Raw genomic sequence first — 27,793 nt, 5'->3', positions numbered from 1 at the left:
GGGGAAGAAAGGGGATCCGTGCAAGTCCATGTCCATAGCTTTAATGCACAGCCCTCCTGAGCAAGACCACAGACATCAATAAATAGAATTAATAATAACAATAATGAGAGCAGCCCCAACCAACCCAGCTGTCACCAGTTTGGCTTCTGTGTTCTCCACTCTGCCCTTGTCACCAAAGGGTGCCACCGCTTGACTGATGCAGAAGACACAGAAGCAGCAGCATCTCCCTCCCCTTCTCAGTGGGGATCTGTTGGAAGAGGAGATCTCTGGTTCCCCAGAGCCAGCCTGGGCAGAGTCTTCCAAGGCATCCGTGGGCTCCCCCCCTGCTCCATGCCCGGCACCACGAGGCCTCAGCTGCTCCCTGCCCCATTGTTAGCCACGTTGCCTTGGCCGAGGAACAGGCACAGAGCTGAGGTGTTCCCCATGCAGATACACACATGTGCATCGCTCACCCCACGCCCGAGAGATGCCTGAGGGATGCCACAAGCTCTAGCACTGCTTGTGGGGTTCCTCCAGGATAATGTAAGGCACCACGATAGGCGAAGAGTCACTGGGCCAATATCCTATCTTTGGCTTGAACGCTGGCATCTCGTAGTTGGTGTCAAAGTAGATGACCAGTGGGCAGCAGTATAGGAGGGACATGGCTATGAGCACATGCCTGGAAAGGAAACAAGAAGGGATATTTGCTGAATGGTGGCAACTTCATCTGCTCCTCCTGTACCTTGCAGCAGTGTGTAGAGCCAAGGGGTATGCCAATGGCAGGTAAAGGTCCCAGCCCTGTGATGCATTTGGGCTGCAGGGAATGTGGGTCCTAGAAGAGCTCTTTGAGTTCAGGTGAAGGCAATTCCTTGTGCAGAGTGAATGGGTGATACAGGAGGCTTAAGCCCCAGACCGAAGCACCCATCCCACCTCGCCTGCAGGTACCACCAGTGCTGGCTATCTGTCTCAGTCATCCCAGTGCTCTGTGAGGATGAATCTGAGAACACACACCGTGTGCAGTGCTTGGAACCACACTTGGCCAGGCACTGGAATTTCTTCCCTAACCAAATCAGCGTCTTTCAGTTTGGCTATTAAAATAACTCCAAACACCACTGTACCTCATGCAGCTTCCAGGGAGCAGATGCAAGCTGCTTACCTGGAGGAACCTGCAGTACAATTACACTTGCAAAACTCCGTTTGGCTGGTGTGGAGGAGGAAAGGGATGGCAAGCAGTAATTAGGACCAAATCCTTGGGCTGGGGCTAGGGTGAGGAGCAGCATCAGTAGTGACAGAGCAAAGGGGGAGCAGGCTGGGCAGAGGCTGCTCTTTGATCCAGTATCTCATCCCTGCTGCTGTTTCCCCTTAGCAATGGCCCTTCAGCCCATGGAATGTTTGGCCTGAGGTTCCTGTGTCTGCTCTGGAGCCCTTACCAGAAGCTGTGGAAGTAGGGGAAGTTGATGGCCTGCCAGAGCCCACAGAGCCACCGGTCACTGATCCAGCTGCTGATGGCCAGTACCCACCATATGACCATGACCTTGGCCATCTGGTGAACCCTTTTGTCATTGCACCTGGAAGACACAGGGAGGGAGAGGAAGCAGAGTGTCATGGTGGAAGGAAAGAGAGTCTTAAAGAGGACTGGATCTGCCTGCACATGCTGATGTGTCAGGGCAAACCCCAGGGGGTTTGTTTGGGAGAATATTCATCAGACCACAAGAAGTGTGGCTCTATCCAGAGGGATTCTGACTTTCTGTAGGCGAGGATGGTGCTGGGAGATGCCAAGTCACTCCTATCTTCCTCCTCATCCCGGTGGGTTCCAGCAACCCCACTGCTTCCCAAATGCCCCACAAAGGGGTAAAAGCTGCAGAGGTGGCAGCTGAGCAGAAGATGCACTCATCCCATAGACTGTCCCCATTCTGTGTAGTACCCAGACCAGATGGCTTTCTGGTATTCCACTGCCCACAGCCCAGCTTGTGCCTCATCCTGGTCCCACCCAGTTCTTTGCTGATAGCACAACATGTGCTTGGTGCTTGAACATGTGATGAAAGCTCGGGCTGGATTCACTGTTGTGCACAGAGGCACTGCCTCAGGTGAGCCTGGCAGATGTGATGGGCCTGCACACAACCTACCCCAGCCCATTCCTTACTTTTTCAGCTCACGCCGTGTCAGGTACAGCAGGTGGAAGGCGATGCAGTTGAGCGCGTAGGCATTGAAGGCTGGTTTGATGAAGGACATGAAGGTACTGATCACAGTGGTGATGCCACTCAACCAGAAGAAATGCTTCCTAAAGAGAGTTGAGGAGTTGGGATTGTCAGTGTCTCCAGGCTTCCCAATGTGGAAGGATAAGGATAGGAGAGGTCCTGCTTGTAGCCTGGGAGAGGAAACCTCCAGCATCTCCAATCTGTTTGCACCCTGCTGACCTCAGCCTCTGCAGTAGTCCTGGCAGGAAGGCTGAGTTATATTTATAGCTGTGCTTTGCCCAAACCACCCCAGTTAGTCCATGACAGAGTGGGCAACATGGCCCTGAAGGTAACTGGTGCACTTCCATGGTGATGCCAGAGATACCCATTGAGAGGCCAAGGCACAGGGAAAGACAGTGGGGCAGGAGTCCCAGCAGTGCTGGGCAGGGGCCTTAGCTGGAAACATGCAGAATTGGGCTGGCTGAGCAACAATAGGGCTCAGAGGGGCCTTTCACATGCAAATCCCTTCCCAAGTTCCTTCCCTTCTCCCCCAACCATGTCTCCACAGTGAACTCCTGGTGACCTCCTCTTTGGCATGGGAAGAGCAGGCTGGAGCATGTCTTTGCAAGGCTGGGTTCCTGTCCTGCTGATCTGTGCTCACCCAGTGTCCCCATCCTTCCTGCTGGGCTCCCCTTGCCCAGCCAGTCCTCCTGCAAACAACCTGTGACATGTGGGGTGTTAGCTTGCACCAGCTTGTCCTATGGGAAACCCCAGCAGCCCTGAGGGAAAGCTGGCTGTGAATGGCAGGGATGCTGTAACAGTCGGACAGCACTGACTGGAAGTGCTCAGGAGTGCTTAGTTTCCTAATGAATGTTGATATTCTCCATGCAAAGCTTCCTCTGCAGCTTCCAAAGACAAACACCTCCAGTCAACAGGAGCTCAGCATAGCCCTTCCACCGGGGAGGGTTTCTTACTCTCCCCCTGTCAGCACATCCACCACTGCATGATGGAGGGTCTGATCCCAAAGCAATGCAGTAGCTTCAGTGCTGACCCCTTGCAGGGGAGCTGGCTGTGGGTCACAGGCATCAATGTCAATGCCCCATCCCTCAGAGCCTGCAAGCCTTCATCCCACAGTCGTACCTGGTCTTGATGCACCTGGGGAAGTAAACCCTTGGGTACCAAACTGCATATGACACAGCCAGTGTCCAGAGGATGGAGAGCTCATCCAAGAGTTGTCCCACGTAGCTCAGGGTCATGTGAAAGTACGTGGAGAAGATTCCTGCAAGGAGCAAAGGACAGTTTGCGTCAGCACAGCTCCATCCTCACGTGAGCCTGTCTGGCCTGGGAAGCTCTTGGGGGCCATTCCTAAAGACACACCTTTCCTGAAGAGCAGGGCATGGACCTTGGTGTTAATGGAGGCCTGAGTGAGTCAGTGGACACAGCACCACTGGGGTTTACTGGGCTGGAAGCTGTGCACCCACAGCAGGAGCCATGAGCTGCAGGGCTTCAAGCAGTTTGGTTCCCTACTGCATCTCGCCCCTGTCCTTTGGCCACTAAGAACCAACCTCCAGAGGTGTCATGAATGAAGAGTCAGGTACTCTGCCAACCTATCTGGTCTTCTCACAACCTTGGCACCCACCTACACACAAGAGCAGGGCAGAGACGATATACAAGGGCAAGGGACGCTGCTGACGGTACTGCCGGTTCAGGTAGAGCAGGACAGGAGAAAGGATGAAGAAGCTTGCATTGCTGATCTGAAAACAAGAGGCACATTCAGCTTTATTGCATGCTCTTGGGCAAGTTCCATCCCACCCCGTGCCTCGGGATCTCTGTGTGTGGATAGGATACTAGTGGAAAGCATTGCATGGAAGCAGGTATCACTGTTGGCACAGGGAGAGAGCAGAGGCGTTTCTCAAGAAGCCAGGCTGGAACTGGAAGGACAGCTCTTGCTGTGACAGGAATGGCTGCAGACATCTGAGCTCCCCATGCAGGCACCTCTTGTGGCTGATGGTTTAGCTTTAGCTGCCCCGTGACCTCAAGCAAGCTCCCAAAGCTCTTCTGTTTGCAGCCATCTCCCTCTCCTGTCAACCCAGACCTGCCAGAAGTCCCTGCAGCCGTGGAGGGAATGAGGTTTGAAACATCCTCACCCTCGATGGGGTCTGACCCTGACTTTTTGACCTGGTTTTGCAGGGATATCACAGGGAAGCACAGGCTCCTCAAGGAAAACTGGGCTTGCTGTGGTGCAGCTATTTGCCTGCCAGACAGCAGGGCAGAGCCATCTGCTTGGTGGCAAGCCATCAAGGTGGCTTTTATGTCACCCTGACAAGCCTTTTCCTTTCATCTTCCAGCTAGATGCTGACCCAGACCCCGAGCCTGACATTCCCAGCTGGAGTCTCACCCCTCAGCAGCCCTCGCATGCACTATGTACACTGCAAAATTGATGCTTGGCTGTTGATACCCCATGAGATCCAAGTTCACGGTAACAGGGCTGCAAGTCACAGGGGTGTTGGTGTGTATGTGAAACACTCCCCCGTATTCCAGAGGGAAAAATGCTTAATGTAAGGTCTCTATTCCCTTTAACAGCTGGAGATTAATCTTGAATTTCACTAAGGCTTTCTTGAAACAAGTTGATGCTCCCATTAACAGCAATTCTCAAGCTAAATCCATTGGTTTTCCCTAAGTTCTTAGAGGCAAATCCAGGCCTATTCCCATTCCAGCTATGAAAAGGGAAGTGCTGCTCCCCCTTGCACACTTGAGTTCAAGCCATTCAGAAATGATGGAGAAACCAAATGATGTGCTAAAGTAACACCTGTGCTGCAAGCACTTCTTTTCCTGGGAAATGGTTAAAGAGGCCTTTGGAAGACGAGCAGGGATGGCAGGAAGAGAACAAAGGCTGCAGAAGAGGCAGCAGTGTGCAAGTGCCAGCATGCACATCAGCGTGAGGAAATGCAGGAGCCTGAGGTTGCGTATGGAGAGCTCTGGATCCCTGCTGCAGCGAGCATTGCAACAGGGACATTAATTACATGATAGCATTGTTATCACTTCATTAATTCAGTGTGAGATGTGCAAGATCAGATATCAGAGGGGAGGGATGAGCAGGGGAATTGTGCCAATAGGGTCAAAAAGATAAAGTGGTTCCTTGCAGAGCAGCCAAACTTAGAGCTTAGGGGAGAGCCACTACAAAACCACATCTATGGAGGACAAAGAGCCTTCATCCCTCATCAGATCCAAGCCTTGATGTAAGTGCTGTCGTACCCCTTCTCAATCAAATGTGGTTAAGAGGGGTTGGTCCTTGTATTCCCTTTAGGAAGTTTTTGCAGTCTCTGCTCACTCTGAGTCCCCCAGCACAGCTTCTCCTTATACCTGGTCATACTGTGATGTCCCACTTCCTAACAAGTGTGATTTACTGCTCCAGATCCCTAAGCCAAGCCTGCCTGTACTGGCATTTGCTTCTTTCACTAGGAGAAAAGGGAGACAGGGATCAGTGGCATGCCTCTCATCCTGCTACTAAAGCAGGAAAGGCCCCAGGGTTTCTGGAACTCAGCACTTTGCAGCCTAAGATGGAGGGAGAGACCTGCAGAGAACCTGTTTGCATCTCTACCCATGCCAGGGTGAGAATAAGCCTCCAGTAAGGACTGGGAGAGGAGATGCTGGTTTGCAGGGCCCTGCCTGGCCCTGTGAGTGTGGCAGCAGTGCAATAGCAGCCAGGGCATGTGCTGGTCCTGCCACAAGACAGGCATTTTCTGCAGTGAAAGGAGACTTATGCAAGGCTCACTGCAGTGCAGCCCTTCACTTAGAGGCCAGGCAACCAGCTTTAGCTGGCAGAAGAGCCCACAGGGCCAAAGTGAATCCCTTAGGGGCTCTCCAAACCTGTATAGCAAGCTCCTAATGGCCAGACCTGCGTGGCAGGAGATGAAGCTGTGTGTCATGCTGGTGCTTTGGACAGCAAGCAGCAGTTGTGTAGTGTCTGCAGAGTGCCAGGCAAGGAGCTGCCATAGTCCTGCATGTGGCTTCCTAGGCAGACTGAGAGCGATGCTGAGGATGCGGGTGTTGTTACCAGCACCCTGGATCAGTCATTTCAGAAGGTAGAAAGACAATTCCCAGACTGATGACCCTCGTGGAGCACAATGCAGTTCTACCAACAGCCAGAAGACAATACATTTCTGGGTCACTGAGTGACTATAAATAGTGCTTTGCTGCTGAACTGCCCCCAGTCATGAGCCACTGTGTATTATTAGGTACTTAAAGATACTGTTTACATTCTTTGCTCATACTCTCAGTGCTTATGTCTAATAAAAAGCATCCAACCCAAGCAGACCTGAGAGAGAATGTGGTTGGCACAGAGCAAATCTCAGCAGCACAAAGCTGCTCTGCTTGAGCCCTGGGAAGAAGATGTTGGAGAGGATGCTCCGTTAGGAAACCCTGCTGATTTAGTGGTGCAGGAGTCTTGGGTAGGAGCTGGCTGGATTCCCAGCCAGTCTAAAGCTCTGGTTAACTGATGCTGAAGTCAGGATTGGTATCATTATCTCAGTGCAGGCCAGTGAGATAAGGCCCATAAAGCTTGCCACAGAGGAAGCAATCTGAATATAGGAAACAAATGAAGAGAGAAGAGGAAATCTACTCTGGGAGGATCACATCTGAGACAGAGCCCTGGATCTGCAGCATGCTTCCAGTTAATGTTTTATGGGAATGAGAGGGCTGTGGGCCCTAAGAAGGATAGTTCTGCATCTGGCCACATCAACTGATGGCTACAAGTTACACACGTTATGGAGAGCTCCTGAGATGCTTCTTGGTGTGTTCAGGATCCTGACCCCTCTGTGTAAATCAGGAGCCTTATGAAACTGGTTTCTCAGCTCCAAAGACACATTTGAAGTATGCTGCCTATGTACTAAGGCAGGAGGTGAGGCACGTTCATCTCCCACAATGAACTCTGATTCAAATCAAAGCTTCCAGACTTGCTGCTCTGTGTGGGAATCAGCCCCTCTTCAATGCTGCCAGTGACACCCCAAAACACAGTGGCCTTTGGCACCTCCAGCTACATAGGAAATGCTGGTGCGAGCATAAAGGCTTTCTGTACCTCTTTGCTTACACCTCTGAGCCCATCCAGTGGGGATGCAGTTGGATCAGGCAACAGCACAACACGTTCAGTGGGATGCTGGGGGGATGCAGGATTTGGTCTGCACTGGCAGATCTTTAGTTGTTAGCTGTCTCAAAGAGAAGGGACTATATACAGCCCGAGCATCCCTCCTCCGAGAGCCTGGCTGGGCAATTAGAGCTGTGTGCTGCGGGATGCGGGTACAGGAATGATTGTTATTATAGGCAATTTATTAAAAGCAGGAAATGCTTAAAAAAGAAGAGGAAGAGACATTTCCATGAGAACAAGACCTTCTAGTGTTAGACAGTAATTGCTAAAAGTTGTAAACAAGGCCTTTGGAAGGCTGTAAATCTGCATGCCTCACACCCCTGCTAGCCTGTAATTGCACTGAGGTAGGAGGACATGCTTGCAGAGACTGGTTATCCACCGAGCCCTCTGCAGACAGATGTGGATGATTCCAGCCAGGCTTAAGCCAGAAAGCTTCATTCAAGGGACTGGCACTGGATGGAGCCTGAATTATAAAGGATTATAGGAGGTGAAATCAGCTCATGCATCAGCTTTCCTTGGTCTTGAGTTCCGGATTCCCAACCTGCCTGACACGGTTCATGCAAGAGCTGTCTCTCATTTTGCCACTCCTGTACATTTAGGTGGAATATATGAGCCCTGTGTGGGACTTACCCCAGTTGGCAGAAGAGCGGCAGGACTGGTATAACAGGATCTCACAAATCTGGGCTAAGGAGCACTGCCAGAGTGTTCTCACTGGGAATGGAGCCCTACACATGCCACAAGCACCCCTGACCCCAGCTCATTTGGCTGTTGTAAGCAAGAAAAGTCCCATGATTGACATGAAGCTCAGAAAACCTTCCCCATACTGGCACCCTCCAACACCAGGAAGTCCAAAGGAGCGAGCAGAGGGAAGAAAACAAGGTTGTCCCATCCCATCCCATCCCATCCCACCCCATCCCATCTCATCTCCCCAGCCTGCCCTTGGCATGTGCCCACACTCACAGTGTTGTAGTACTCAGCGATGATTTGTGAGCGCTCAAAGTTGCCTTCACACCAGTCCACTTCAGCACTCTGGTAGGAGAATATGCTGGGCATCGTGGGGCCAGCTCTGCAGAGGGGAGAGGAGCAGGTTAGTGCTGTTGGCTCGACCCCAGAGGGAACGCGGAGCCAGCCTGCTCGAGCACAGCATCTTACCCTGCTATGGAAGGCTCATCCTCTTCCCCACAGCCATCACACTGCAGGCAATGTCCTGCTCTGTCCCCACAGCGCAGGAGGGACAAACCACGCTAGGAAATGTTCTCGAGCTCTGAGCGGTCACTCAGCCCCATCCATGGCACTAACAGCTCTTATCAGGAGCTTTTGTGGCCATGTGATGCTTCCCCATTTGAGTCCTGTCCTTGGCACCCTGTCTTCTCCCTTCTCTTCACTTTCTTTATGACTCAGGTCTTCCTTCCAAGAGGACTTCCCTGTGCTTTGCAGGCTGTGAACTGCCTTTTGGGAGTGGACAACTCTATAGGGCTCATTTCTCATTGGCTCTGTTCTCTTTAGTCGTTTCTCAGCATCTTCCTGAGGGCAGGAAAGCTCCAGCCCTGGAGCAACAGCACAGACCCTGGTGTTACTGGAGTCCTGGGGGCACACAGCGTTGGGAGGTGTCTCTTTGGTGGCAGTGATTTCATGTTGAATGCACTCCCATGCAAGACCCATCCTGGTTTCCCAGTGAAGAGCTTCACACCTCAAATGGGGTGTCTGATGCTGGGTCTCCCAGCCTGGCCCGACAGTGGCAGAAGCTGCAGCTCCAAGTGGGATTCTATAATAACCTAAACTTTTGCCTGTTTTTGCTCCCCATGCTAAAGACTTTCCTACCCTCAGTGTAAGCCTCGTTTCTCAGCTCTCTTTTATTAACTTGAAGAAGCAGAAGTTCTGGTCAAGTTTCCTATTTGACATATTTTGTTTCAGATCCTTGAGACTTTGGAGCTGTTTTAGAAGCTCATAGATGGGTTCCACCTTTGGAAGCACCATCCAAACCCTAGCAGCTGCATCCCTGCCTGGACTGTGCTGAACTAACCCATGCAGAATGAGCAGGTACCGGGGTGACACGAAGCACTCCAGTAGCATCTCTGAGCTCCCGAGGCTCTGTTGGGAAACAGAACTTTCTGCTCCTGGAAATCCTTTTGGCTTTGAGTCTAATGCAAGGAAAGGAAGTTCATCTTAAAACCACTCATCAGGTGAGATGTTCTTGAGGAGCAGCAGCAAAGTCCCTGTTTGCACCGGTGTCAGCTGAGTCACACCACCGACTTCAGCGGCTGCCGTAGCTGTGCAGTGATGTGAAGCTACCACAGCTTCCTCTGCTTTCTTCATACGAAGAAGTTCAAAGGGAGAACACAGGGGAGTGTAAGACTAATACAGACAAGCTCTTCTGTAAGCTCCTGCTCCAACCAGATAAACTGACTTGTGGATAAACCTCCCCTGCTCTTTTACAATTGCAAGTTAATGGTGCCCTCTCCTTAATCCAGGCTGGCTGGTTCCCCAGAGCAGGGGAGATCACAGATACAGAAAGAAGACAATAAAATAGATGGCAGGCAGACTGGTTTGAGGTTTGGCTCTTCTTGAGCTTGGGTTTCCACGTGCTCATCCATACCACAGTGACTCGCCTGATCCCTGGTGCTCTGCATTAAGCTTTTACACCGATGCAAGTGGTTGCATAGGGGAAAAGAAGAATCTGAGTGAAGATGGTAGATCCCATCTCCTAAGTTTGCAGATGTCAGCCAAGAGATGGTGAAGGATGGAACAGTTTGAAACAGAAGAAGTAAAAAGGAACAGCAACCAAAGCAGAGTGCCCAGCAGCTTGCTGCTCACCTCTCTTCCCAACCTTCCTTACCTGTGTTCGCTTGGGATGGACTAGCAGTGCTTCCACACGGCGAAGTGTCAGGAGCTCCAAGGTCTCTAGCAGAGCTGGAGCAGCAACCTGCCCTGCTGCTCTAGCAGTGAAGCAGCGCCCACGGTGTGAGCTCACCGGGAGCAGCCACCAGGATATACCCTCGCTCCGTCCCTAAGGAAAGCCTTGGGATGAGACAAGAGCCATGCGCACCCTCCAGGCAAACCTGCCAGTCCCCCAGAGGGAACATATTGGCTGCAGGGTTTATATCTGTGCACCCAAATGGGCAGGGGCAGAGAGGGAGGGCAGGGAAGCGTGAGCTGGAAGAGCGGGTAGCAATGCAGCCTGAAATCATCAGTGTGCCCCTAGGCAGGTTCCCGGCGCACGCGCACACACCCCAATCCCAACCCTGTTTTTCCCAGGGGAGGGAATGATCCCTTGCAGAGCTGGCTGAACCCCAGGAAACCAGTTTGCACCAGCAAGCACCCGACAAGGTGCTGCTGCCTCCGTTGCTTGGGGTTTCCATTGAAGCTGCTCTTCAGCTTCAATTCCCAATTCCTGGTTTATTGTCCAAAAGAGTTTTATTCTCAAGTCCCACCTGTTCTAGGGAGTTTATTTTGTACTGAGTTCCCGTCGCAGGAATAGGACACTTTTGGGTGACTGCTTTACAAGCATTTTCCTCTTGAATCCCATCAGGATGTCAAGACAATTGGCAGCAATAAAGCATTTCCCCCAAATCAACTGTTTTCCCCTAAATTTAGAGTTTTTTACCAAAGCCTCCCAAATCCATGGGCGATGTGAAACGAGAGAGTAATGAACCACTGGAGCAGCTTCTGTTACAGCACAGTGGAGCCTCTGTTGCATGCAACTAAGTCAAGGCTGGTTGTCAAGGACAGACAGTGAAGCTTGATGCAGAAGACCAAAGGCAATCCCCAGTGAGATGCTGCTGTCAACAGTGGTGGGAGTCTGGGGGGAATCTGCTTCTTACTCACTTCTAACTCCTGGATGGACTGTGTGAGTAGGAGATGGAGCTCACATGCTGAAAGAAGCTGTCCGGTTCCACAGGGAATCTCAGTGGGAAGCAAGTGGTGACTTGCCCATCCCAACACAGAGCAGGCAGGTGAGGTACAGTGTCAGGCAGGGAAGGTGGCAGAGTTGGATTTGAAACTAAGACAGATGCTGGCCCCTATGAGCATCCTTGAAAAGAATGAGTTTTCCCACACCAAAACCTATGGCATCCTTGGCATGAGCAAAGCACCCAAGCAGCACTAGGACATCCTGTACCACACGATGAATAAAACTGGGAAGGATGTCACAGATCCACATCTTCCCTGATTCATCAATAAGGAGGTCATAAAGAGAGGCTGGTTTCCTGGTGACTCCTCCTTCCCAGCTCATCCTAATGGTTACATTCTCCTGCGTGTGGTCAGAAGGCCTGGGATGCTCAGGATGCTGACATGGATGTGGGCTGGGAGATGGGGAGCCCAGGAAGCACAGGAGTGAAGCTTTCTTGGCCTCATGTGGGACTTATACAGAGAGATCCCTGTGTGTGAGTCTTCTTTCTCCCAAAGCTTCACCCAAGTTCTCAACTTCTTGCAGTCTTTCTGTGTCCTCTCTGCCTTTCTCCTAACATGTGACATCTCAGCTGGGTCAAATGTGTCTCCTCTTTGTGGAGATCAGTGATGAGTGCTGTTCCTCAGGGGTTGGTTGAGACTGAGCTGAGCTCTTAGGTACAAGCTCTTCCCTGGGAGGGTGCTGAGGTGCACAGGGACGGGGGATCTGCAGGGCATGTTTGAGAGGATCCAATTGATGCACTTGAGGCTGGTCCTCCCTGCCTTGTCCTATGGCACCTCGGATGGATGCTGATGACACGGGCTATGTTTCTGAGAAGCCCACGTGGAGAAGCTGTGCCTCAGAGGCACGTGTCTATTTATTGCCTTGGCTGGTGTGGGGCTGTGACTGTTGGGGCAGAAACCAAGAGCTGGGGCAGGGAGGATGAGATGGGAGTGCTGGCATCCTGCATCCCTGCTGTTGTTGGCTCAGCACGTGTGAGTCAGAGCCCTGCGGTGGAAGGAGATGGGATGACTTCGCTCCATTCTCACAGCGAGGGGGAGTCGGGAAGGGTATCCAGGGAATTCTGCCTTCCCATTGCCTTGCCTGGGCACAGGAAGGCCCTGGAGCAGCCCGGACAGGCTCCATTCTGCTGCCAGCTCTTTTGCTTTTGGTACATGACTTTAGCCCCAGGGTGGCAATTTCATTCTTGAACACATAAAAACACAGGCAGGTGACCTGGGAGCCTTGCTCATGCTGAACACATAGATAATCCCTGTCACTCATGACTCCACAGGGCAGGAATCGTGTCCTCTGCTTGGGTTGGAAGCTGTTTAGCAAATTGCGGTCTGGAAGAAATAATAACAGCAGCAGGAGATGTGCTAAAACTGGATGTGCTTTACACAGCCAAATGAAAGCATTTGTCTCCATTGCTGCTGTAAAGCCTACCGGGTGCAATGTACCCACTCTCCTTCACCTCTGCAGAGCTGTAAATATCTCTGCTTCTTCACCAGGTAGGGCAGGAGCTGCAGGCAACCAAAAAGCATCAGGAGCAGCAGCAAAGATGGATTGCTCCCCATGCAAGGTGTGGCTTTGAGGTCTCCAGTGCCTGAAATACCCACTCTTTACAACATCACCTTGGTGCTTGTGCAGATCAGGCTCCAGAGGAGCAGAGCTCAAGCCTTGTCAGGCTCCAACACCTCTGGTCTCAAGGTCCAGGAGAAATTCCCCATCAATCCATCATGGTTGAGCAACCACTCTGTTATCTCTACTCCAGGCAGGATGCCATAGCGGTTAACCCAAGAGTCTTTGGCAGTCTGATCACCCTGTTCTTGTTTGGAAATACAGACAGGTTTAAATCCAATGTCTTAATTGCTAACAGCAACAGCAAGAAGAGCAGTAATTAAAGGAAGTTCTCCCAGCACTGTCATCTGTCGCAGTCCGGATGTGTTGTGCCACAGGGATTTGATAACTCAGCAGGAGTTACCTGCGGGATGCGCAGGGCTAAGCAGAGACACAGAATCCCTGCCTGGTTTGGGTTGAAGGGACCTTAAAGCTCCTCCAGCTCCAACCCCTTCCACTGGAGCAGCTGCTCCAAGCCCCTGTGTCCAACCTGGCCTTGAGCGCTGCCAGGGATGGGGCAGCCACAGCTTCTTGGGGCAGCCCTTCTTGTAGATGACAATAGGAGGTACCCAAGTCAAGAAAGAGAAAACTCCCCTTGTCCTTGGCAGTGCTGAACCAGCCCAGCCAGGGCTTTCAAACACAGCAAGGGCTGCCTTGAGTCCCATTAGGGAGCAGACCCAGGGCAGGGAGGCAGCTCTTGCCAAACCAAACCCCTGCAGGCAGCAGCTTCTCACCCTTCCTCACTTGCAGGACTGTGGACCCTGAAGAGATGTGCAAATGGAAGGAGATAAAGTTCCTTTCTGCTTGGGCTGGGTCTGCAGCTTTGCATCCCGGCTGTCAAGAGCTTGGCAGTGCTCTGCATGCAGGGAGGTGGCTTTATCTAAGGTGCAATCCTGTCACAGAGTGGTGCAAAGCTTTGGCAGGAGACAGCAAAGGTCTGGGCATGTTCTGAGAGAGGCTTAAGAGCCGAGCCTGCAACAGGCCTTGGGAACCAGAAGTTTCTTCACCAGTGGCAATGTTGCTCGGTTGAAAGGGGTATAAGAAAGCAAGCAAGAAGGAAACAATCCTGCCCCATCTTCTGATGGTCAGTGACTTACTTCCTTAGCCAGAGGTCCTGTTTAACCAGTCAGAACAGACCAATCATGTCTGAGCTTATCTCATGCTTTGAAAGGTGATTTTTTGAGGTCATGTCCTGTGGAAATAACATTCAGTTTAAATAGGTGCTGAGCAAAAAGGTACCTCCTTTTGCCTATCTGCTGCCTGGTGGCTGCATTGGGTGCCCTCCATGTGGGTCAGTTCTGGAATGGGAAATTGTGTTCCCTGCTCCCATCCTCCAGACCCTTCATTGCTTTTCCCTGCAACCTCCCCATCCCATATGGGTCATTCCCAGTGCACATCCCTGTGCCTTGCCTAGTTTCCTATCTCTAGTCAAAGGAGCACATCCCATCCCAGATGCTTTGAAACCTCTGTCTGCCTACAAGAAGAAATGGAGATCCCCTCCTAGCAGAGAGCATCCTTTGTGATTCAAACTCAAGCCCAACAGATACAAGCAATGCTTGTGTCCTCCTGTGGGTTGTGTCCCAGCCCCTGCCTTTGTGCCCATGCCTGCACAGTAAAACACATCCATGTCAAGAACATGCCACTCTCCTGCAGATCCTCATTTTGGTGGCCTTAACACAGAGCTGGATGCATCCCTAAAGATGTCTTGTCCTCTCTGCACGCTCCATAGGAAGCTCCTGATGCCCTTTGCTTAAAGACCATCAATTCCAGACATTAACCTGGCACTGCCACGTCCACCAGTTTGGCTCTGAAATAGCTCCAAGGTGTGGGATCGACCCTATCTGACCTGACCTGGGCCCCATCCCAGCTCCAAAGGCACGTGCAAGGGGAGGATGCGGTGCTGGTGTGTGATGCTGTGGTGGGAAGGAGGGAGCATTCCCAGTGCCAAGCTCTTTCCCAAGCCCACCCCTGCGAGGGTTCCTGCCCACACCCTTGCAGGAGGGTTGCACAAGGGCTGGTGATGGAGGAGGCTGCTCTGGGAACACAGCCTCCAGGGTAAGCCCTTGCTTATCTCCCCAGCGCAGCTCCCTTGTTCAGACTGGAAACTGGGATGGGAACTGGGAGATGGAGCCATCCCACCTGCAGTGTGCCTCTCCCTGTGACACCTGTGTGACTGTTTCCCAAAGAATGGAGCTTCCCAAATCCTGCTTTCATGGCCTGAAATGTCACTGCAGGCAGGGAAAGGAGTACAGTGCCCCCCTCGTGCTCTGCCATGGTGGGGTGATGAGGAGGAGCCCCAGTTTAGCCCGGGATGCTCTTGTTGTGATGTTACTCCTGCAAGGAACCAGAATATGAGCACAAACACACCCCAGGTACAACCCCACTGCCTACTTCTCCTCTCCCTATAGCTGGACCCATTCAACCCTTTGTTCCCAAGGCAATGGAAATGATGCTGAGTGTGTTTGCTGGGAGAAGCTGGGCTGAAGGGCACTGGCTTTCACTGGGGTGATGGTGGATAAACACCTTCCCCACTACATAGCTTAGCTTCCCTGTGGGAAAAGTCAAACAGGGATCTGGAAGGTGCCTCTAGACCTGCTTTGAGATAGGAGCTGGGTGTTGTTATCTCGTTAGGCTGCATAAAGGTGCCACTATCCACAGCTAATTACGGCAGGGTAGAGAGAAGCCATCCTTGGCTGAGGAGCCCCTGTACTGGGATTATGAAGTCCATTTTCAGGATGCAAAGGAGCCTGCCTCCTGCCTGGGTGTTTCAAACCAGGCACAGGCTGTTGTGAGGGCTGGGATGCAACAGGTACATTCCAGGGAGGTTGGTTGCAATTCCCTTTTCAGTCCCTGACTGGCTGATAAAGTATTCAGGTGCAAAGCACACAGCTTGCGTGATGCAGAAAGCTGGAGGAAGAAGCCAATGTCCCCTCCGCAGCATTAAGAGAATCATGGATAAAGGAGAAACAGTGGAAACACAAGAAGATTGTGACTTTATCTTACACTGAGGAAATACTGTGTGTGAACTGCAGTGCCAGCCTCCTGCCTTGCTCTGCTTAGGCACTAATCCGGATATACAGTGCTCAGGACAGCAGAAAATACTCTGGAAGTGCATCCATCTCCCTGCTGCTTGCTGGGAGCCCCCAAACAACTGAAGCTGCTGATCCAGGCGATTCTCCCAAGTCCCTGGATGGAGGCTGTTTATATCCAAGCCGTTTGGGCACCTTCTGTTGTCTCTGAATAGGAGAAGCTGCCTGGAGGTAGCGTGTCCCATGGACCAGGGTCGCAGAGCATCAGCATCACCCATCACCCTGCAGCAGCCCCGGGGGCTCCAGCCCCGGGCCCGGCGGGACGATGCTGCCCTCTGGCGGCCCCAGCGCAGCGCTGCAGCGAGGTCGGGGGGTGCCGGGGCCGGGACCTGAGGGTTTGGTTTAGCTGAGCTCTAAGGCAGAAGCTCTTCCCTGGGAGGATCCCTTCCAACCCAAACCAATCTGGGATTCCATGATTGCATTGACCTCATTTGCCTGCTCCTTTGGGGCGGTTACTGGGGTGCATGTGGACACTGGATTTTTTGGTCTCCCAGTAGATGCCATACGGACTTGTAAATCTTCAGTGAATTCATCTGATCATATCCATCCCTGGACATCTCCAAACCGCACTGAAGGTTCTTATTGAAACAGTTCAGCCACAGAATCCTAGAATCCCAGACTGGCTTCCTACTGCCTTCCTCCCAGGGAAGAGCTTCTGCCTCAGAGCTCAGCTCAGTCTCCCCTCGGGCAGGTTCAAGCCATTCCCCTTGGCCTGTCCCTACATCCCTTGTCCCAAGACCCTCTCCAGGTTTCCTGCAGCCCCTTTAGGCACTGGAGCTGCTCTCAGGTCTCCCCTTCAGGAGCCTTCTCTTGTCCAGGCTGCCCCAGCCCAGCTCTCTCAGCCTGGCTCCTATGGGATCTGCTCCAGCCCTCGCAGCAGCTCCATGGCCTCCTCTGGCCTCGCTCCAGCAGCTCCACGTCCCCCTTGTGCTGCTGCCCCAGAGCTGGATCAGGACTGCGGGATGGGCGCCGTGTTTTGAGGACAGGGAAGTGTGAAGTTGTGGGAAGGTCCTCGCGGTGCAGAGAGCAGTAATCCAGTTTATTGCACAGGATTCACTCTCAGGATGCCCTGTGCTAGGTACGAAGTGGTTAAAGCCACGCAACACACAAGCAGCTCGTGTTGTGTTGTGTAACAGATAACGCGTTATTCCCAGCATCTGTGCTCCAGCTTGGGCGAAAAGCTCCAGATCTGAGTTTCAACCCGTGTCAGCATTTACAGTCCGGCCTTCCCGTTGCTGTCACTTAGCGCAGCGAATTCCCGGCTTCGTGTTAATCTGCCTAAACATCGAAACTCTCGGAGCCGTTTAAATGCATCCACCAGACACCGAGTCCCAGGCGCAGCTTTAAAAGCCATTCGCTTAAAGCAGAGCAGCGTTTTGTGTTTGAGGACAAACAGAGCGCTCAGCTCCCGAGGGAGCTTTGCAGCCCACGGGACGGGAGATAAAGCCGCTCTGGGATGGGCGGAGAGGGGGGGGAAGCATTGTTTTCTACAAAGAACAGGAAACGAGCCTCAAAGAGGACATGAAAGAGACCTTAAAACAAATGCAGATCAGCAAAGGGGGGACCTGCAGCCCAGCTCCAGCTGCCTGCCCAGGGCAGCCCCACCAAGCTGCTGCTCTGGCCTGCGGGGGACATGAGGGACCCTTGGGGTGCCAGGACCTGATTGTCCCTCCCGAGCAGGTCTCGATGAAGCCAAAGAGACCTGGGTTCACCCTGTGGAACATGGACCCGGTTATGGTTGGGCTCAGTGATCTTGCGCTGGGCTCGGTGATCTTATGGCTGGACACAAAGATGTTATGGTTGGACTTAATGATCTTAAAGGTCTTTTCCAACCTAAATCATGTGTTGGTTCCATGCCTCCCTTGCTACTTCACCCGTGGGGATAGGATTAACCCAGCCAGGCCAATAAGAGGATACTCTGGATCTTGCAACTGGACCCATCCCAACCATGGGCTGCTCCTTCAGTGCCACCACCACACATCTCATCCTCCCCAGCATCTGCCCACCTCCACCCAGCGTCGGTGCTGGGTGCTTCAGAGGTACTCCTTAGGGGCACGCAGATGAGAGGGGTGACTAGTGTGATGCCCCATGGACTGTTCACCCCATGGCAGAGCAGCAGGAGCTCACACAGAGCCACCAGCAGAAGAAGGGAGATGCCAGAACGCACCAGCACTGAAGGGATTTCCTTATGGAGATGTCCCTTATTTGCTCTTCAAAATGAACTAACCGGGTTTGGCCCCTTTGGAGCTTAAACCCCTCTGCTGAATGTCTCCTTTTCCTTTTGCTGCTCCTAATAAAACCAGGCTCCTGTTAGAGCCAACTGGCAAAAATCATCTGCAACGTACCAGAAAGCCATTTCCTCCCATACAAGGCAAGCCAGTGGCCTCCTGCCAAAGGGGACAATGGGGGACTCTGAGGCTGGTCCTGCGAGCCCTCGTGTTCCTGTTTACTTGGAGGCTTGGTCCTTGATCAGAGAGATTTCTCTGGGTGTTTCTGAAGCTGATTTTAATGGAGCCATTGGCAGCAGTGCCCACATCCTGCAGGGATCCTGATCCTGCGCGGGGTCCTGGGAATGGTGGCAACGCTTGGACCTTCCCATGTGCAGAGTCCCACCAGCTCCGTGGCTCTCCTGAAGCATAGCTGGGTCTTATGGCACTGCCTGGGCCTGGCATTGCCACAGCCATGGATCCCATGGGCTGCAGGATTCCCGGCTCTCCATGTTTGTACAGAGAACAGCCGTGGGCTGCCCATCAGATGAGAGAAGGGAAAAACATCACCATAACCCCCACTGTGGCTGTTATCTCATCCTTCCCGGAGCAGAAAGCCTGACCAACACCCACCCTGGCTTTATCAGCCACCCCAGTCCTGACCCTGCTGGCAGGCGCAGCCTCAGCAGTGGCCAAAACAGGAGGCTGGGGATGGGAATGTGGGGACGGGAACATGGAGCTGGGGATAGGAACTGAGATGGGGACGTGATGCTGAGGACAAGGACGTGGTGCTGGGAAGGGAACACGGCACTGGAGTAGGGAAGGTGGCTCCTGAGGATGGAGAGCTTGGGAACAGGAACGTGACACCTGGGAACGGGAACGTGGTGCCTGCAGACGGGAATGTGGCGCTGGGGATGAGACCAAGAATGTGGTGCCTGGAGACGGGATGGCAGCACCGGCCATGGGCACACGGGCACACGGCACCGGCCATGGGCACACGCAGCTGCAGGGCGGGGCCGAAAGGGGGCGCTGCCGAACCCGGGGGGGGGGGGGGGCGGTGGCGGTGCAGTACCAGGCGCGGCCGGCAGGGGGCGCGGCAGGCGCCGCCTTTGTTGCCGTTGGCGCCTTCCCTCGGCCAAGGCGGCGGCGGCGGCGCTCGGGGGCTCGGCTCAGGGCTCGGCTCGGCTCGGGGCTCGGCTCGGCTCGGGGCTCGGCTCGGCTCGGCTCGGCTCGGCTCGGAGCTCGGCTCAGGGCTCGGTTGAGGGCTCGGCTCGGCTCGGCTCAGAGCTCGGCTCGGCTCGGCTCGGGGCTCAGCTCGGCTCAGGGCTCGGCTCAAGGCTCGGCTCTAGGCTCGGCTCAGGGCTCGGCTCGGCTCGGCTCGGGGCTCGGCTCGGGGCTCGGCTCGGCTCAGGGCTCGGCTCGGGGCTCGGCTCAGGGCTCGGCTCGAGGATGGAGATGAAGAAGCGGCTGACGCTGGAGCTGCGCAACAAGAAACCGAGCGAGGTACCCGTCGGGGGGGGGACACCGCTCTGCACGTGTTGCTCGTGGGGGGGGGGGGGGGTAACGGGGAGCGCCCCGCGGGGTCCCGCACGGTGAGCACGGGGCTGAGAGGCCCCTTCCTCCTCCTCCTCACCCCCCCCCCCCCCCCGCCGGCATGGCGGCGTGCACGTGCGCGGCGGGGCCCGGGCGGCTGCGGCCGCTCCCGTCCCGTCGGGTCCCGTCCGGTCCCGTCTGGCTCCGCCCCACGGGGGGCAGCGCGGTTGGTACCGGCCCAGGCCGGGCCCCGGAGCAGCCGAGCGGGGCCGGTGCGGGCCTCTCAGCCATGGCGGCTCCGGCCATGTTTAGCGGCCGCCCGGGCCTTGCCCCGTCGGGGCCTGCTCGGGCCCTCCGCGGTGTCAGCGTGGGGCTGAGCCCGGTCCCCCCCCGGTGTGGAGCTGGGTCCCCCCCTCGCCCCGGGGTCCTGCTCAGTGCCAGGCCCCGGCATCGCCGCCGCCCCGGGCGTTCCGGTTCGCCCTCGGGCCTTATCGGTGCCGTGCAGCGCCATAGCCGGGGGCTGTCAGCCTGCAGTGGGGCGCCGGAGAGGGGGGGCTGTGGGGCAGGTGAGAGCCCGTTTATGGGGGGGAAAAAGGGGTTTTCAGACCCAAAATGAAGCGAGGCGGCGGAGGGTGCGGGTTTGACACTGGGGGCTGGGGGAGTGCGGCCCGAGCGTTGTTGCTGGGTTAGAGCTGCCCTCGGACGGGGTCTGCATAAGGTGGTAACGTCCAACAGCAGCGGAGGCTCAGCCTCGGCCGCCCTCGCACACACAGGGTTGGTTGGAGCCTTGCCTCGGTTCTGGGGCAAAACGGGCTCAGCTGCGGAGCTCCCGAGCGGTGCTGCCGCTTCCAGAGCCTTGAAGCATTGATTCATGGGGAGCTGGTGCTGCAGAGGTGGCCCAGGAGCCCCGGAAAAGGGGGTGACATGCACAGGGATGTTAAAATGACTCCCTGATAGTTGGCTGATGTGAGCAAGAGAGGTAAAATGGGAGTGCTGCGAAGGAGGGGTTTGGAGAGCATCAGGAGCCTTCTGGCCAAGGCTGAGCTTGCATCTTGCTGGGAAGAATGTGTGGGGTAAAAGTGAGTTGTGGAAGGGGCCTTTGAGAGCTGGGGCTTGAGCTTAGGTGGGGGAGAAGGGGGTGCTGGGTGGGTTTACCCTGCTGGTGCTTGGGGGGGAGCAGATGGTGCTGGTCCTGATGCTACAGGAGGGATGGTTTCTGTGATGGGTTCTGTGTGCGTAGCCTACACTGGGCAAAGTGGATGCCATCAGTGGTTCTGCATCATGAACCTGAGCAGCATCATCTGCCTGGGCAGCTGTGTCACCTCTGCATGGAGACTGTCACAGGGAAACAAAGCCTCTTGGAGGCAGCTTTTTCCAGCACCCCCAGGCATAGGGAGAAGCTAAAGGAACACAGTCAGATGAGCCTGTTTGGTCTCCTATTAGTGAAGCTTTGAATGGTGACCCTGAGAGCTTTTTGATGCTTTGTGTGTGAAACGTTTTGCTATGAGCTCATGGTTCAACCCCCTCATGCTTCTTGATGGAGAAGGCTCTTGGTTGGTGCCGTGGGTGCACGTTGTGTGGCTCACGCTTAAAGGGTGAAGTCCTGACTGCCATGAGGGATTCACCCTTTAGCTTTAAGACCTCGTGTGTCCCTTACTGCTGGGTAAGGAGGAGCTGCTGCTTTGAGGTGTGGGACAGGCTGGAGGTGAGGCTTGGCCCAGTGTGCTCACTGTCTCCTTTGGCAGGTGAAGGAGCTGGTTCTGGATAACTGCCGTTCGGACGATGGGAAGATCGTGGGTCTCTCCTCAGACTTTGAGAACCTGGAGTTCCTCAGCATGATCAACATTAACCTGCTGTCCGTCTCCAACCTCCCCAAGCTCAACAAGCTACGGAAGGTGAGCCAGCCGTGTGCTCCCATCCCCAGCAGTCCTTGCTCTGATGTTTCAGCTGTCCTGCGCCTGGCTGGTTTTCCTGTATTTCCCAATAAAAAAAGCCATTTGATTTTGCTTTTTCCTCTGTAACTTACACTTGGAGCAAGTGACAGAGATGGCTTTTTAGCAACAAAATGCTTTTGAGCTCATTTTATGTTTAGTATCCTTTCTCTATTGCTTTTGCTGTTGTGCTACTGTCAGGAGCTTCAGTAACATAGAATCATGGAATCAAATGGGTTGGAAGGGGCCTTAAAGTCCATCCAGCTCCAGCCCCTGCCAGGGCAGGGACCCCTTCCACTGGAGCAGCTGCTCCCAGCCCCTGTGTCCAACCTGGCCTTGAGCACTGCCAGGGATGGGGCAGCCACAGCTTCTCTGGGCACCCTGTTCCCCAAGTATCAAATTATTATGTTCAAAAGACCATAAATACTTGGGATTTTAGAGCATGTGCCTCTGTGTCCTGCAGCACGGAGGTGCCTGGGAGTGCTGTGCCCAAGGGGTTTCAGGTGAACACTTGAACTGCAGCTCTATGGTGTGGTCTAAGGGAGATGGTCTGGAACTTGAGTGCTCATTGTAGTCCAGTTCTCAGGGCAGTTGTATTCCCCTTGCTGCAAACTGAAGCCCTTTGTGACTATGTGATATTCCCTCCTGGCAGCTGGAGCTGAGTGATAACAGGATTTCTGGTGGCCTTGAAGTTCTAGCAGAGAGAACTCCTAACCTGACACACTTGAATCTAAGCGGCAACAAGATCAAAGACATCAATACCCTGGAGCCCTTGGTGAGTGAAAGGCTGTGCCTGGGATCTAAGGGATGATGTTGTTTCCTTTGGGGAGTATCTGTGCAGAAGGCCAGCATCTTGGCAGCACTTTGTGGTTCTCGTGGGAACAGATGAGTGGGTCCCATTTGAGGCTGGGCTAAGAGTTAATGATTCCTCTGCCTGGAAAACCAGGAGCCAGTTGCTAAAAGAAGCACGAAATTGGTCTGGATGAGTAAAACTGTGGATGCAGTGTCCATGTGAGAAGGGACCTTTAATGGGGTGGGTGCAGTTGGAGGTAGGTGGCACCTGAGGCGTCACGGAGATGAGCTGCTTGGGTTCCCATTGCCTCTGCACTGCCCCAGAGGAGGCTCTTGCCTTGTGATCCTCACTCTGTAGCTGAAAGGTCTGGTCTAGGGCATTGCCTCGTTGCTGCCTTTGGTCCCTCCAGAAGAAGCTTGAAGCTATTTTACTCCTCCTTTGCTTGACCTGCTGCAGAGTGTGAGGACCGGAGCAGGAGAGCTGCTGTGGCTGTGCTGAAAGGCTCATAGACACTTTCTGTGTGGTGCTTTTGGGTTTGCCTCATGTTTTGGGCAGGATGAGACCAGCTCAGTGATTCCTCTTGCTGGGGCGCTGGGCTCGTTGCCCACCCTGTTCAGAAGAGAGTATGATTTGGATGTGGTTTCACAGGGAGCTGTCTCCAAGGTGGGGAAACTAGGACAGAGGAGCTGAAAAGAAGTCTTCTTTGCCTGCAGTTAGCAAGAGCAGTAACTCCTCTCCATCTGAGCAGCACATGGTGCATATTAAGCATGCAGAGGCACTTCTGTACTAGATGTGGGTAGCCTGATCTTCACACAGCATCAGCTCATCAGTAACGTAATGACTTGATCTTTGCAGAAAAAGTTGCCAAACCTCCATAGTCTGGACCTCTTCAACTGTGAGGTGACGATGCTCATCAACTACCGGGAGAGCGTGTTCACCCTCCTGCCCCAGCTCACCTACCTAGACGGGTATGATGCTGATGATCAGGAAGCCCCTGACTCAGACCCTGAAGCAGATGGGGATGCACTGGAAGATGAGTATGAGAATGGGGAAGGTGAGGGTTTTCTCTTGCTTTTCTTGCTGGGGTAACAACCCCATTTAGCCATGGCTCTGTTGCTGAGTTAATGGTGATTCTAACTTGGCACTAAAGTGGGGGCTGTCTGGGTAACCCCCCTCCCTCCTTGGGCAGGCTGGGGAAGATGTGAGACTTGCTGCAGGCTGACAGGGCTTGTTGCTGGCACTCCTCGTGCATTCTTGCTATGATTTCCTGCCTGCTGCTCACGTAGCACTCGGGTTGGAGGTGTGGGTGTTTGGGAGCCATAACGCTTACTTCCTCTCCTTTTGTTAGAAGGTGAGGGTGAGGAAGAGGAGGATGCTGATGAGGAAGATGATTTGGATGAAGAAGTCATCGATGATGAAGAAGATGAAGATGATGATCTGGAAGGTGAAGAGGAGGAGGATGGAGTAGATGATGAGGTGAGACTTTCTGTCTTTGGTTTGTGGTTGACAGTGTGTTTGTTCCTTAACCTGGTGACCCATCTGACCAGGCACTTTGGGTGGATCTGGGAGAGCTGCTGCATGCTCCCTTTTCCCATACCCCTTTTGACTTGTTGTGTACAGAGTGTGTCAGGTCAGACCCATTTATTGCTCAGCCTGGTACTTCCATGGCTTCCAGGGACAGAGCTGTATAGACCCTTTGTAGGGATGTTGGAAGCTGGTCAGGCTCCGGTAGCTCCTCACTGCTTGGCTTGTACATGACCCCTTGAGGCTCCAGTAGGGCTGGAGCAGAGCAGAAGGAAGATGGTGCTGTGGAATTACACCTTGCTGGTGGGACTGTGATTCTTGCCACAAAGCTTCTTGTTTTGACTCCAGGAGGAAGATGAGGAGGAAGATGGTGAGGATGATGAAGAAGATGAAGCCGATGATGGTGAGTTGAATCCTAACAAACTAAGTGCTTGCAAAGCTGCTTCAGCATTCTCACATCTGCTGGTTCTGTAGAGCTTCCCAGGCTACAGTGTTGTGCTGTTGTTGCCTGCAGATCTTCCCTGATAAAAGGTGCAGCCTTTTGGCTATGGGCACCACTAAAGCTGCTGCTTATGCCTAAGCTGACTGTTTGGATAGTGGTTATAACCAAAGGGTCATACAGTGGTGATGGGGACAGAGGTTTCAGTGTCTCCTAATACCAACCACGCGGGGTAAGTGCTATATATTAAAGAGGCAAATTGACTAGAAACCCAGTTTTCAGGTGCTTGACCTGGTAGTCTTGTGCTGGAGGAGTACTTCTGTCACAGAAGCTCATGGTGGCACTGTGTGTGAGGAGATGCTCTTGGAGACACACGTTCCTCTCCTTTCAGCTGTAGGGCAGGGTTGACCCTTCTGGACTCGAGTGCAGACTCCTCTGGCTATAATGATCTATGGACACCTGAACGAAGGTTTGCCAGACTGATGTGACTTCACATCACCTTGTATGAGCCTGGTCCGAAGGGACTGAATTCTGCAAAGGCATTTCTGGGGGTCCTCAACAAAGAAAAGCCCATTGAAACGTGGGGGGTTTGGAGGGCAATAGGAAACAGTTAATGCCTCGTGCTGGGTGCCACGAGGAGCTGGGCAGGGTGGGTCTCTGCAGGATGGTGCCAGTCTAGTCTGTGCTTGTTCACCCCAGTTCAAATGCTGTTCACACAAGGCTGAACTGAGCTTCACGCTTGGCCTCTCTCTGCAGACCTGCCACGAGGGGAAAAGAGAAAACGAAATCTAGAGGATGAAGGGGAGGAAGATCCAGAGGATGAAGAGGACGACGAGGATGACTGATCCCAGCAACCCGATCCCTTTTACAGACTCTGACTGTGCTTGTCTTAACCTCCCCGTTGTGTCTATGTGAGACTGTAAAACCCCATCTCCTGCTCCTCCCCCTTTGTATGGCTGCAGCGTCCACAATATATTTTTTTAAGATGTAGAATCCTGTAGGCATTCAGGGGAATCTCCCACCCAAGGCTCACTCCTCACAGGTACCCATGACCAAAGGCTTTCTCCGTTCTGTGGTTTGTGCAGCAGTTTGCAAAAACAAAACAAAAAAAACCCCAAAACCCCACAAAAAACACACACAAAAAAAGAAAACATAACAAAAAAAACCCAGAAAAAATGTATTTCCTCCTCCTTGGGTATCTTTTGTGTCTGAAATCAGCTTTGCCACACTGGACCCAGAGCTCCAGCTCCCACCCTGCCCGACAGCAAAGAAGGCATTTGCTTATCCACATGCCCTCAGAGCAGCTCTCTGAAGATGCTTGAGCCACCTCGAGCAGTGAGTGCAGATCTGGTTCAATGGACTCCAACGCTCCCTGAGGTCTCTCTGGTCAGAAATAGTGGTGATGTGATCTCGGGAGATGCTTGAAGATACTTTAGTGCTGGGGACGGGGGGTGCTCGGGGTCTTGGGAGAGGGGGGTGGCTGCTTGCAAGACCTGGTACCTCTGATGATGCAGTAGCCCTGCACTTGCTTTCCTATTGGTTTCTTATAAACTGGAATCTTCTTCCCAGTGGCCACCCACTAACTTCCACTTGGATGTCCAAATAAGCCTGATTTCCGTGTCTTTGCTTTGATGAGGCCTCTCTTGTCACCCCTTAGCAGCCTCTGCCTTTAGGAAGAGATAGGAAAGAGCTGGTGAAGGGATACTGCACTTGTGTCAACCTCCATTTCGCACTGTACAGAACACGTTCAACCAGTATCACTGTGATGCACCTAACTCGGCGTTCCCCGGGAGACCGTGTTAGCCTCGATATTCTCAGGGTCCTTCTGCTAGCCAGTACCAGCTCTGGACAGTTGCCTCAGCGCTAGCCTGGTGTACGCATCCTCCTCTTCCTCCTCTTTTCTTTCTTAGCATGAAGAGAAGTGCATTGATCAGAACCCAGCTCTCTCCCACTCGTGTTCATGCTCTGACGGTGCTGCAGAGCAGCGTGTCCCGCACCCCACGATGGCTGGAAGGAGGAAGCAGGGATGAGCCACGTGTAGCTCCTCTATGGAGGGTTCCTCACCCTTTGCCCACCTTTTCTCTGCCTGGAGGTGTTCACATCCATGAGCTCCACTGGCCCCGTGGCACCCAAGGGATGGTAACTGGGTGCCGCTGAGCTGCTCCTCATGGATGCACCGGCACTTTGCGGCATTCCCGGTGGGCAACCTGCAGGCACCCAGAGGGGAGACTCGGCAGCAGTTCCTGCAGAGGAGTGGAGTGCGTTGCAGCACATCCCAGTTCCTGTTGCTTTGCTCTGGTCTTGCTGTCGTCTCGTGTTGTACAGTAGCTGTAACCATTCGGAGCAGAGTTAGTCCTGTAAAATGCAAACTGAGTAACTTATAAATGTTAAAGGATTTTTTTTTAAGGGAAAAAAAGAGAAAAAAAGGAAATGTCAGAGCAGCAGTTACTTCTAATTAATTTTTTTTCCTTGCATTTTTAGCAGATTGTATGGATTTTATATTAGCCTAGTGACTGTCAGGCTGCGATTGGTCAGGTTTGTCCCAGGAGTAAGGATCTCCAGCCCCTTTTGTATCTTTTGTTACCAAAATTTGGATAAATCTTTTAATAAAGACTTCAGTTTTTACAAACCCATCGCAATGAGACATGTCTTGGCCTCCTCTGCTTTTGAGTCTTCTGGGAGCCCAGACTTGGAATAGAGTCATAGAATGGGTTGGGTTGGGAAGGACCTTAAGCTCATCCACTTCCAAGCTCCTCCCATGAGCAGGGACCCCTCACACTAGACCAGGTCGCCCAAGAATGGTGCAGGATGCCCTGGAGCTCTGTGTCCTGCTCTCTATGGAGTTCTCACTGCAATTAGGGGGGCTTCAGCACCAGCATCTCATTCAGTGCATGTGTGCCCCTGCGAAGAGGGGTCTGTTCTGCACTGGGGGGCAGCTCCAGGCCCTGTGTGGACCAGAGCTGAGAGGCTTGGGGTGCTCCTGCAGTGTCCCCCCCATTTTAAATGCAGCCTCTTTGCCCCCTCCATACCCAGATGGGCAATGGGGACTGTGGGGCTGCCCTGCTGCAGCCCCATCCGTCCGGACAGCTCTGTCCATCCATCCCCTGTGTCTCCTGGTTTCTCTCCGTGTCTCTGGTGTCCCCTGGTGCTGGGGAAAGAAGTCCCAGGGCAGCGCTGCAGGGCCTGGGGCTCACCCTGTGCCCCCCACGTGGTGCACCCCAGGGTGGGTGCAGGTGGGAAGGGGAAGCCCCCGATCCCATGGGATCTGTGTGCTGGGAAAGGGGCAGCTCCATGGGCAGGAGCCTGGGGTGAACAGTGGGTGCTGAGCATCGGTGCAGAGCAGTGGATGCAGAGCAGCAGGCACAGAGCAGCAGATGCTGAGCAATGGTGTTGAGCAGTGGTGCCGGTGCCCCATTCCATGCTTGCCATTGGGCCCCATTCTGCAGCATCCTGCCTGGCTCAACCCTCTCCC

At 53.6% G+C, this 27,793-nt stretch overlaps 2 protein-coding genes across 4 annotated transcripts; one reads left to right on the top strand and one right to left on the bottom strand.

The window, feature by feature from the left end:
• Positions 1-25: 25 nt before the first annotated feature.
• ACER1 (alkaline ceramidase 1) lies at positions 26-10,407 on the bottom strand. Of its 2 annotated transcripts, none has more exons than XM_005141229.3 (7): positions 10,136-10,407; positions 8,260-8,365; positions 3,796-3,910; positions 3,297-3,435; positions 2,123-2,260; positions 1,410-1,547; positions 26-658 (listed from the first exon to the last, which is right to left on the bottom strand). In XM_005141229.3, exons 2-7 carry the CDS (start codon positions 8,350-8,352, stop codon positions 490-492), a joined length of 792 nt encoding a protein of 263 aa, XP_005141286.1. In that variant the 5' UTR covers positions 8,353-8,365; positions 10,136-10,407; the 3' UTR covers positions 26-489. The 2 variants fall into 2 exon arrangements, with proteins under 2 accessions (XP_005141286.1, XP_030910837.1); XM_031054977.2 differs by lacking the exon at positions 10,136-10,407 and adding an exon at positions 8,452-10,055.
• A 9,067-nt stretch (positions 10,408-19,474) lies between these two features.
• On the top strand, positions 19,475-26,961 carry LOC101872488 (acidic leucine-rich nuclear phosphoprotein 32 family member B). 2 transcript variants are annotated; one of them, XM_034070694.1, is made up of 6 exons: positions 19,475-19,604; positions 21,380-21,529; positions 22,218-22,340; positions 23,214-23,412; positions 23,710-24,285; positions 25,078-26,961. In XM_034070694.1, exons 1-5 carry the CDS (start codon positions 19,551-19,553, stop codon positions 24,114-24,116), a joined length of 933 nt encoding a protein of 310 aa, XP_033926585.1. In that variant the 5' UTR covers positions 19,475-19,550; the 3' UTR covers positions 24,117-24,285; positions 25,078-26,961. The 2 variants fall into 2 exon arrangements, with proteins under 2 accessions (XP_033926585.1, XP_033926584.1); XM_034070693.1 differs by having other exon boundaries at positions 23,707-24,285.
• Positions 26,962-27,793: the final 832 nt, after the last annotated feature.

This window comes from Melopsittacus undulatus, chromosome 19 (genome assembly GCF_012275295.1).
Source record: "Melopsittacus undulatus isolate bMelUnd1 chromosome 19, bMelUnd1.mat.Z, whole genome shotgun sequence".
Classification (NCBI taxonomy): domain Eukaryota; kingdom Metazoa; phylum Chordata; class Aves; order Psittaciformes; family Psittaculidae; genus Melopsittacus; species Melopsittacus undulatus.
This window is presented reverse-complemented; position numbering and strand designations above follow the sequence as displayed.